Here is a 12,721-nt window from a genome sequence, read left to right as displayed (position 1 = left end):
AATTTTTTATTTTTTTTTTCTTTAAGTTAAGTGCTTGCCCAGACCAAGGCTTATGCCGCGGCGCGACACACAATGGAAATTTGACCCATGTTTAGCTGCCTTTCTGTTACCAAATCAAGCTTTATGCCGCGGCGCGACACCAATTGTCGCGGCGCGACATAATACTCGGGCTGGTACTAACCTGCAACTTAAAACTAAATCCACATTTTACCAATTCCTCAACTCAAAACACAACAAGTCATCATAAAGCATATTTAAACTTGATGAAACCAGTTCCTAACATCATTCAACGCTACAAACATCCTTTAAATCAAGAAAACGCGTTTACACTTTTCAAACACATCATTTGGTCCCAAAACATAACGAAAACATAAATGACAAGTACAAAAGACTCGGCGTCGATAAGCGGTACCAATAGAGCTTGATTCAAAAAGAGACTTGCATTACCACTTACTCTAATGCCAATGCTCCGCTACTCATCAAACGGGTTCTTTACCTTCTCGATGACCTTTTATTCCTAAAAACATAAACAACACGGGGGTAAGCTTTTACACTTAGTGAGTTATAGGCGAATAATATAGCATAAAACATTGGGCTTAACAATCACATTACTTGTCTTTCAACCTAACGGTTGCTTACTTACTTTCGGATTCAACTCTTACTTACCATAGACATAACTTACTAGGCCGACCCTAGTAATCATGTCTAAGCTAACCATAGGCATACTCTTATGCCTAAGCTACTTAAATCACATTTCATTAATACATATGCACATAGACACCCAAAGTGTCTAAGCTAAACCATCCATAGACAAGATTACTAGCAATGTAATAATCTTGCCTAAGCTAAACATGAAACAACCCCAATCCGTTTAACCAAAAACGGAGTACATTTTTTTTTATATAAGATAGGTCCCAATAACATCCAAGTATACAAACCATTTCAAAATAGTTATCCGTATACAATGTATCATAATAACACGTTAGACGTTTTATCTCGACTCTTGGTTTACAAATGACACCATAAATCCTTACGAGTATGTGTCTCGCATACAAAGTTTGACTCGACACAACTAACCAATGCGACCTCGAAACATTTATTCAACACTACGGTTAAGACACAATAGCCCAACCCGATACCAAGAGCATAATCCCGAGGATCTACCGAATCCCCAATCCACGTCCAATATCCAATAGCTACCCCATCGAGCCCAAGTACTCCTACGCATCTAGTCTAACGACTAACTAGCTTCACAATCACAATACCTGTAAAAAGGTAAACAACGAGAGGGGTAAGCTAACGCTTAGTGAATGCAATAATTATACATATACATATATAATATACCTACTTGCAAACACTTACATAAATACCTCATACACGCTAGCAATTCATAATTAGCAAACCATCTCAAGTATCAAGCTAATAATCTCCAATATCGCAAGCTAGCGTAACCAATAGCATATACCCAAACAATATAATATGCTACACTACAACACATACACAAACCATATGGTTAACCATAAATGCTATGGTGCTACCGGCTCGTGGTTCACACCATACGTAATGCTATGACGCTACCGGCTCCTTGGTTCATGCCACTACGCATTTAAGTCATACTCTTTTATAGTGCTACCGGCTCGTGGTTCACACTTCGATGATACCGGCTCGTGGTTCACATCTCATTTTATAGTGCTACCGGCTCGTGGTTCACACTTTGATGCTACCGGCTCGTGGTTCACATCTCATTTTATAGTGCTACCGGCTCGTGGTTCACACTTTGATGCTACCGGCTCGTGGTTCACATCATAACACTCGTCACATACATGTTATGGTACTACCGGCTCATTGGTTCATACCATAACATTCACAAATAAATACACTATATACATACATGCATAATTATTCCACTCACCTCGGAATGCTCGCACAAGTAGTGTATTATGACCTCCGTCCTCATATCCGAGCACGCAACCACCTATATCACACATAGGCACAATATGCACATAAATAACAATTCTCTAAAAGAGAACCCGACACTCACATCCCTTAGTCGAGGGATCTCACCTTGCTCGCCAAAACCCGCCCATTTAACACCTAATGGACACAAACCAATTACCACTTCGGGTGGTAATTCAAACCCACTCAACAAAGTACGATTTAACCCAAATTGTACTCGACACCAAATAGACCAAACCTAGGTCTTAACACTAAATTACTACTTAGGTAGTAATCATTTCAAACGTCATTTACACCAAAACCCCAACACGTGCAATATTGACCCATATTGCCTTTGACCACATTTGACTTTTGTTAAAAATGTTATTTTAACCTAAAAACACTTTCCACAATTTCTTTCATTCAAAAACACCATTTAACACTTAACAAAAGTGTTTAACATCCATTTAATCCAATTTAGTGTCATTACCAAATTCGACCCAATCAAAGTTGACCCATTTTGACCTAAGTCTCAAAAACGCCCAAAATCACTAACGACTAGTGATTATATTACCAAAACACCAAATAACACCTAAAACGAGTATTTACATACTTAATTCACCAAAACTTGACTCAAAATCCATTTTGACACATAAACCCTAATTTTGACCAATTTCAAAATTAGTCAACTCAAATACACCCAAAAGGGTTCCAACGCTTCCAAAATCACTAAACTAAGTGATTACACCCAAAACCAAAGCCTAATCATGGCCAAAACGTCTATCAACCCAAAACCCGCCATGTATCAAAAATAACTAGCTTCCATAAACCCACTTCATCATCTAAATGGGTTTTACAACTAAAAAGCTAAAAACCCTAACTTGAATATCAAATCATAAAGATGAATTTCGGAGTTAGAACTTACCATCACTATCACAACGTAGTCGTGAATGAGGAGAACAACTTTAACTCTTGAGACCCGACCCGAATCACTCTTCTTCATCCCCGATTCGAGCTTTCTCTCTCTAAACCCTTTACTCTCTCTCTAGGGTTTGGGGTGTGAGTGGGAGGGAAGAAATGAGAAGGAAATGAGGTTTGGATAAGATTGGGATCAGTTTTATGGCCAAAGACCCGTCCATATGTGAAATACCAACTTTGCCCCTCATTTAACTCATTAAAAGGCTGAAAAGTACCAGATCGTGCCTATTGTCGCGCCGCGGAGCAAATTTGTCGCGCCGTGGCCCAAAGGGTGATTTTAGATCACTTTTTTTAAGCTTTCCGACCCTCAAATTAGGCATTTGTCGCGCCGCGGCCATTCTGGTCGCGCTGTGACAATTGCCTGTTTCATCCGAACTTCAGCAAACTTGTTTTGGCCATAACTTTTTGACCGTAACTCCGTTTTCGATGAATCAAATATCGTTGGAAACGTAATAAGATTTCCTTTCTAATGGTAAGGTTTTGAAATATCAACTCAAACTTTATTTGGGATCGAAAAGGTACGTACACACCTTGTAACTCAAACAACGTCCAGTTTTCTTCGACATTCGAACACGAAACACGTACACGCTTGGTACACTTCATGCACTCATCGTACAATCATCTTTATACTATTATACAACCAAGTATGAACATTCTAAAGTTCATCACGTACCTTGGACATGTTATGATGAAAAACGGGATGTTACAAAACATCAACCATAAATGAAATCATTAGGTGAACCTAGTAATTCCATCTAAGCTACTCAACTAGTGCACTTAGTCGTTGCTCTCTTGCACGGATGCAATCCGAGAACACTAAGTCACTCTTAACCCGCCCATTTTACCCCCTATAAACTCACCTTGATTAAACGGATTTCCTTGATCACTTAAGGCTCCTTTACCTTGATTAACACCTATATATGAGCTAATCTCATCAATAATATAACTCAATCAAAATTACAACATTCATAAACTTTCACACCTTCATACACTTATACATTGACTTAACCCCCTATTTGCTAACATATACACAAAAACACTTACATATATAGCATTTTAACTTACCCTTTTCAATATAACATCATTATCAAGCCAACATCATTTCCTTAATCATACAAATCTCTAGTTCATCTCTTTATAAACATAACATGCAATTCCTTCAAATTTTCCATTAAACATCAAATGTACATAAATCCATTTCCATTACTAGCAACCCTAAATCATCAATTATCCAAATTCCATGACTTACAACAATAAAAACAATTCATACATGAACTTTCTTCTTCATAATTATCGACTAGAACACATAAACATTTCATTGAGGCATTTCATCAAACACCTAGTGTGCATGACTTGATTCTAAGCTAAAACATCACCAAATTCACCATATTCATATCCTTTACTCAAAATGCAAGTTCATATTTGAACTTACTCCCAAAATTACTAACAAATTCATTTAGAATCATTCAAGTGTGCACAATTTTAACAAACAACATCATTTAAGCATAAGATTCATCACAATCATCCAATAATATCAATACTTAGACATAAACATTCATACCTTGCCTTTAAGAGTTCAAGAACCATAATTGTGCACAAGGAAGAGAAATTGAAGAATTAAGACTTGCTAGGATGCTTAGAGTGCCTTAGATTTCATTAATTTATGGTTGCATGAACACAATTTCATCAATTGATGAATCCTTCTTCTTCTTCCTCTATGTGTCGACACACACACACACACAAAAACACACTCTCTGCAAAAAAAATTTTGTAAATAAAATGATTTTCCAGCATTTTCACTTCTTTCATTAAAATAACTTTGCCTTATTTGCACTTTCTACCCTCCCCATAAAAACTCTATTATGGGAGGTCCTTAATTCTAGCTTTGCACCTTTAGTCCCTTCAAACTTAACTAACAAACTTAACTCTTGTCTATTTATTTATACAAAATCATTCCATTCATGTATATATATAATAATAAAATTACATAAAATAATACCTTAAATAATTGGGATGTTACAACTCTCCCCCTCTTGGATTATTCTCGTCCTCGTGAACCATTCTTGATGCAACGATGGATAATAATTCATAAGTCATTCTTCGGGTTCCCATGTACATTCGGAACCCTTTCTAAATTGCCATAACACTTTCAATAACATAACCGACTTATTTCTCAATTGCTTAACCTTTTGATCCAAAATCCTTATTGGCTTTTCCGCATATCTTAACTTATCATCAACCTCAATCTCGTTCAAAGGAACATAAGTCGATTCATCTGCCAAACACTTTCTTAATTGTGACACGTGAAACGTGTCATGTATATTACTCAATTCATCGGGCAAGGCCAAACGATAGGCTACCTTCCCGACTTTCGCCACTATCTCAAATGGTCCCACAAACCTTGGACCCAATTTTCCCCTTTTTCGAAAACGAATAATACCCTTCCATGGGGAAACCTTTAGCATTACCCTATCACCCACTTGAAATTCTATTGGCTTCTTCCTTTTATCTACATAGGACTTTTGTCGATCTTGTGCCGCCTTCATTCTTTCACGAATTTGATCTATCATTTCGGTTGTTTGTTGTACTATTTCTGTGCTTCCTAATTCCCTTTGACCCACTTCACCCCAACATATTGGGGTTCTACATCTCCTTCCATACAACATCTCATAAGGTGCCATTCCGATTGTAGAATGATAACTATTATTATACGAAAATTCAACTAAAGGTAGGTGAGCATCCCAACTACCACCAAAATCAATGACGCACGCCCTTAACACATCCTCAAGAGTTTGTATAGTTCACTCACTTTAACCATCCGTTTGTGGGTGAAACGCGGTACTCACATGCAACTTAGTGCCCATCTCTTCTTGAAATTTTCTCCAATATCGTGAGGTGAATCGAGTGTCACGGTCCGAAACAATGGAAACCGGTACTCCATGCCTTGCAACAACCTCCTTCATATATAACTTAGACATTGCTTCCGATGATGAAGCTTCTCGTATTGCCAAAAATAGCGCGCTCTTAGTCAATCTATCAACAATAACCCAAATTGCGTCGTGTTGTCGAGGGGTCTTAGGCAACTTAGTCACTAAATCCATTGTAATGTGTTCCCATTTCCAAACCGGTACTTCTAATGGTTGCAACTTACCGTAAGGCATTTGATGATCGGCTTTCACTTGAAGACAAGTAAGACACTTATGCACATACTTAACTATATCCCTTTTCATTCCCGGCCACCAATAGTCTTTCCTTAGATCTCTATACATCTTCGTAGCACCGGGGTGAATCGAATACTTAGATTTGTGAGCTAAGTCAAGGAGCTCACTTCTAACACCACTTTGTAAAGGTACCCAAATTCTCCCATATCTAAGCCTTAGACCACGAGAATCTACCACAAAATCACCAACTTGCCCCTTGATCCTTTCTTTTCTCACGTTTTCGGGTGATAATGCTTCACCTTGTGCAACTCGGATACTATCAAATATTTGAGGTGATATTACCATAGCCAAACTCGTTATCTTAATCGGTTGGTGACTCGACTTCCTACTAAGAGCATCCGCCACTACGTTAGCCTTCCCGGGGTGATACAAAATTTCACAATCATAATCTTTCACCAAGTCGAGCCCTCTCCTTTGCTATCATTCAAATCCCTTTGATCGAATAAATACTTTAGGTTCTTATGATCGGTATAAATAGAGAACTTAACACCATAAAGATAATGAAGCCAAATTTTCAAAGCAAAAACCACGGTCGTTAATTCTAAATCATGCGTGGGATAACGTTTTTCATGTTTCTTCAATTGTCGGGATGCATAAGCTATGACTTTCCCATTTTGCATTAACACACACCCTAAACCTTTCTTAGAAGCATCACAATAAACCGTCATATTCTCATTCCCTTCCGGTAAAACTAGTATAGGAGCTTGAACAAGTTTCTCCTTAAGGAGTTGAAACACTTGTTCTTGCTTTTCTTCCCATCTCCAAGGCACACTTTTACGAGTCAACTTTGTGAGTGGGGTGGCTATTCTAGAAAAATCTTGTATAAACCGTCGATAATACCCTGCTAAGCCTAGAAAACTCCTAACTTCGGTGGGATTTGTAGGTGGTTCCCATCTCATTATCGCCTCAATCTTTACCGGATCAACACAAATACCCTTCTTATTAATGACATGTCCCAAAAATTGAACTTCACGAAGCCAAAACTCGCATTTAGAGAACTTAGCAAACAACTTTTCTCTTCTTAAAGTTTCTAATACTTGTTGTAAATGCACCGCATGCTCCTCTTCCCCTTTAGAATACACCAAAATATCATCAATAAATACAATCACAAACCTATCGAGCATCGGTCGACAAACCCTATTCATCAAATCCATAAACGCGGCCGGAGCATTAGTTAGCCCAAAAGGCATAACCACAAATTCATAATGACCATACCTTGTACGAAAAGCCGTTTTAGGGGTATCTTCTTCCCTCACCTTTAATTGATGATAACCCGATCTTAGATCTATCTTTGAAAAGAAACATGCACCTTGTAATTGGTCAAACAAATCATCTATCCTCAGCAATGGATATTTATTCTTAATAGTAACCTTATTCAATTCACGATAATCTATACACATTCTCATTGTCCCATCCTTCTTTTTCACAAACAAAACCGGAGCTCCCCAAGGTGAACTACTAGGACGTATAAAACCTTTATCTATCAAATCTTGTAGTTGAGTCATCATTTCTCTCATTTCCGATGGGGCTAATCGATAAGGTGCTTTAGCAATTGGCGTGGCTCCGGGAATCAAATCTATTCTAAACTCTACCTCTCGTTCGGGAGGTACACCGGGCAACTCATTCGAAAACACATCCGAAAACTCATTAACTATCGGTACATCACTCAATCCCACAACCTTCTTCGAATCATCTACAACATGTGCTAAAAACGCACAACACCCATGAGACAAAAATCTTTTAGCTCTAGCATACTTGCATATAGGAATAGCACGTCTAGCCCGTTCCCCATAAATCCAAATAACTTTCCCACTTGGTGATTGAACTAATACAATTTTCTTACGACACAAAATTATCCCTTCATTGTCATCTAACCAATCCATACCCACAATTACCTAAAATTCTCCCATATGCATGGGTATCAAATCTATAACAAACTTTTCATCATCCAAAATAATTTCACATCCCTTAATGATACTATACACCATAACGGTTTTATTTTCCGCTATTTCAACTTCTAAAGGATGCTCTAACATACTTGGGGTCATGTCAAAATGTTTACAAAAAGAATAAGAAACAAACGACCGCGTAGCACCAGAATAAAAAAAAAACATGCGCAGGTAAAGAGTTTACAATAAAGGTACCTGACACCACATTCTGGGACTCCTTCGCTTCGAGTGCGGTAATCTGATGAGCTCGGGCTCTTGGTCGGCTATCACTAGTCTTTGGTTCCGTTTTAACCTCTTTCTTAACACTACCACTTGCCAAGTCTTTCTTATACTCCGGACATTCGGCTTGAAAATGACCCTTTTCAAAACAATAGTAACATTGTTTTCCCTTCTTAGGACACTCGGCGGCTCTATGACCCGGCTTCCCACACGAATAACAATCGGTAGTACCCGCTTTACACTCGCCCGCATGATTCTTACCACACCTATTACATGACTTCACTTCTTTACCACCACTCTTTCCCGACATGAAACCCCCTTTTGACTTGTGCGGGGACTCGGAACTAAACTTACCCTTCTTCGGGCTAACACTTTGCATTGACTTTGAATCTTGATCTAACTTTCGTTTAAACGCCGCTTTCTTCCTAAGTTCATGTTCCCTCACAAGAGCCCTATTCATCATTTCGGCTAAAGTCTTATAAGTGCTCTTATCAATAAACTCACTTATTTCGGGGTTTAACTTCTCATGATAGTGATCCATCATCAATTTGGGACTTGAAACAAAGTCCGGGCAAAACTGGGACTTATCATTAAACTCGGCATTAAACTCGGTCACCGATTTACTTCCATGTTCGATATTCATAAATTCGGATTTCAACCTACTAACTTCGGCGGGTGGAGCAAATTGTGTCATAAACATTTCACGAAACTTATCCCACGAAAAACTTGTTGCCACATCTCGCCCATGTGACTTAACTATGAAATTCCACCATTCATAACCACTTCCTTTCATTTGATGAGCCGCGTAAATTACCTTTAGGTGCTCGGGACATTCACATAACATAAAAGTTTCTTCAATTTCATCAATCCACCTTTGACTAACAATCGGGTCAACCTTACCATGGAACTCCGGTGGATGACAATTAGCAAAATTCTTATACTCAAAACGATCATCTTTTCTTCTCGGGGCTTCTACTTCTTCCTGTCTTACCCCACTTCCCCCTTCTCCTCTTAAGGTAGGATTATTGGTCATGAGATGAAAGGACCCGTCCTAATCCATCTGGACGAAGTCACCAACAACTGGTTCCATTGCGATAATCGATTCTAAATACTGTCTTTAAAATGAGCAAATGCACAGCGGAAGATTTCTTTCATACCTGAGAATAAACATGCTTTAAAGTGTCAACCAAAAAGTTGGTGAGTTCATAGGTTTATCATAAAACAATTAAATTCATCATTTTGATAGACCACAAAATTTAAATGCTGCATGGTACAAATGGGCCTGAATCCTATACCCACCTGTAATGTACATGATATATCTTTTAAATATAGTACATCTTTCTCGTGTACGAAACCATTTTCATAAATCATAGTAACCATACACATATCTTGTGCACAAAAATAACATACACATAACCTGTGTATAAAATCATTCTCTCGATATGTAACATTCACATCAACTGGTGGCAATTATCATGTCCACATAATTCAATGGTGGCAATTATCATGTCCACATAATTCAATGGTGGCAATTATAATGTCCACATAATTCAATGGTGGCAATTATCATGTCCACATAATTCAATGGTGGCAATTATCATGTCCACATAACTCAATAATAATCCGCAGAACTTCTGTCTGCATAATAATTCATTCGAGGAATGTTTTGCTTGTGTCTATCTCGTCAAACATTTATAAAAGCATTTCATGTATTTGCAGTTCAAAATGTATTTCAAAAGCATTTAATAAAGTAATTATAAAATCAGCGCATGTATTCTCAGTCCCAAAAATGTAAAGAGTAAAAGGGAATCAAATGAACTCACAATACTGTATTTTGTAGTAAAAATACATATGACGACATTGAACAATGCAGGGTTGGCCTCGGATTCATGAACCTATATCATTAATGTATATTAACACATATATTTGTAATCGAACAAATTTATATATAATATATCTTAGTTTATATGTTATATGTATTAATTTGTATATATTTAAAATAATTAATATTTATATAGTTTAATATTATATTAAAAATCAATAATTTGTAATATGTAAATATTTATATAAATAATCTTAATATATATGATTATATGTAATATTAGGGTAGTTGTAATAAATATACTCGGAAAAATACTTATTTGTTATAATAATATTGTTAATATAAATGTAATAATGTTAATAATAATAATAACTTTATTACTAATACTTATGTTCCTGCTAAATATAATAATACTCATAATACTTATTATAATAATGTAAACTAAATTAATAAAAATCATAATAATAATAACTAACATAATAATAATAATAATAATAATAATAATAATAATAATAATAATAATAATAATAACAATAAGTATAATTTATGATAATAATAATAATAGAAAAAAATAATAATAAGAGAGTATACCCTTAAAAGTCTCCCAAAAAAAAAGAATTTGTCATTGCCCAGGATGGGACTCGAACCCGCGACCTCTCGGAACTCCAACAACCCTCTTAACCATTCCACCACTTTAGCTTTTCTGATTAAACTTGTAATCCATTTCTATTTAACCGAATATTAGACTGTTTTCAACTTCTCCTCCTAAAATCTAATCGCTTGAATACAAACTCAATCATACTGGGCTTAAAAAAAAATGAATCTTTCACAGATCATGCATAGAAGCCCAACGACAGTTCCCAAGCCCAATTTGCAGTCCAATATATAAAATAATAATAAGGCCCGATTAATAATTTGTGGGTTTAGTTTGGAAATTGAACGGCAGGAAATAAAAAAAAATACGCTGGTACTCCTTATCTCATTCATTACCTCATCATCCATTAATGAAATCACTATCAATCATAAAACATAACTTGTCGGCCACCAGAGGAATAACATTACACGCAACCATAGATTGAAAAACAGAAACGATGGTACAGAAAATAGAGAGGGAGAGAGAATTGATGAGTGGGACGGTGTTCAATGAAAGAGATGTTCAAATTGTTGGAGATCGGATTTATAGCAGTAAAGAGAATCAACTGAATGATGATTAAAGATCACTGGTGGTTTAAGGTCGTTGGACGTGTTCTTGGTGTCGACAGAATAGAAAAAGAAACAGGTATATACAGCAGCCTTTATACAATGACTTCCAACATCATCTTTTTACACGGTATCATTACAGTGACAACACCATGATTCGTTTCTTACTGTATCCTCTTCAATCCTGTCGCTGTAATTGTAATAGGAATAGATGCAAGTGAAACGGAGGTGGTTGTAGTGGTGTGGTTCGAAGGATAGCAGGGAAAACAGAAAAGAATGAAACTAAATCCAATCGTGTGTCTAACTGATAATAGTAATGATAATTTCGATTGGTTGATGATCGATGGTGTTGTTTGAAAGTTAATGGTGATGATTGATGATGAGGTTGTGGTGGTTCTAATGGTTATCTCGAACAATAGCAGCAACAATAGTACAAGCAGGAGCAGTAATAATGATGGTTGTAATTGTGGTTAACAAATTTGTTGGGTGAGTTTCGAACTGAAACAAACAGAAAATAATGGAGCAGCAGCTAGGCTGTTGCAGGTCGTTTCCATGGTAGTTAATGGTTGTGATAGAGGCGGTTTGTTATGGTGAAGGTGGTGATGTTTAGTGGTGGGTTATGGTTCGAACTATAAAACTGAAACAGCAGGTGCAGCAGCAGTGATTATACAGCAGCACTCACTGCATTGGTCTACTTGTTTTAATCAATAAATGCGAACGTAATTGGACAGGAGTAGGAAAAGAAAGTAGCGTAGTTAATATCACGGATTGATGGTTTAAGGTGTTGGTTAGATGAAGGTGATGGGATTGATATAAAAGGCAGGTGAAGTTGTAATATGCATTAGCATATGTATTGTTATATAAGTATAAACAAAAGGTGTGTTCCATAAAGAAGATAACAAAAAAAAAAAAATGTCTGCAAAATAGAAAGGTTGTGGATATATGCATGTGGGTGTGTCAAGTTTGTCAAAGAGAATACTATACTGAAAAGAAAAGAAAGACACTAACTATAAGAAACAAAAGTCACGGGTATCACACAAGTTAGTGGAAAGAAAAACAATAAAGTGGATGTCAAATTGATAGTTGATTGCTACGGATATAATTATTGTCAATATTGGATATACATATATATTGTGGTTATTATATATAAGTTTACTTTTTTTAAATTTGTATATTTAAAAAGGGCAAGAGAACAAACAATCCGAGAATAAGTGTGATTGGAAATATGTGAAGATTCAATAGCCAACATAACTTAAATCATAGATAGTTTAACTTATATACTCTTAAAAATGATTACTCCATCACCTAATGCAATGTAAGTGAAGTAAGTTGCATTTTTAACTCTCTATTGGGAAATCCTTAGTCCCAAAATATAGTCCGTTATTGTGTAGTGCAAA

The 12,721-nt window shown here is 36.5% G+C and overlaps 1 protein-coding gene across 1 annotated transcript; it reads right to left on the bottom strand.

Moving 5' to 3' along the window:
* Window positions 1–282: 282 nt before the first annotated feature.
* Window positions 283–9,162, bottom strand: LOC139845544 (uncharacterized). The gene is made up of 2 exons (XM_071835801.1): window positions 8,279–9,162; window positions 283–517 (listed from the first exon to the last, which is right to left on the bottom strand). Exons 1-2 carry the CDS (start codon window positions 9,144–9,146, stop codon window positions 480–482), a joined length of 906 nt encoding a protein of 301 aa, XP_071691902.1. The 5' UTR covers window positions 9,147–9,162; the 3' UTR covers window positions 283–479.
* Window positions 9,163–12,721: the final 3,559 nt, after the last annotated feature.

Source organism: Rutidosis leptorrhynchoides, chromosome 4 (assembly GCF_046630445.1).
Source record: "Rutidosis leptorrhynchoides isolate AG116_Rl617_1_P2 chromosome 4, CSIRO_AGI_Rlap_v1, whole genome shotgun sequence".
In the NCBI taxonomy this organism is placed as follows: Eukaryota; Viridiplantae; Streptophyta; class Magnoliopsida; order Asterales; family Asteraceae; genus Rutidosis; species Rutidosis leptorrhynchoides.
The sequence above is the reverse complement of the archived record's forward strand: the minus strand, read 5'-3'. Positions and strand labels throughout refer to the sequence as shown.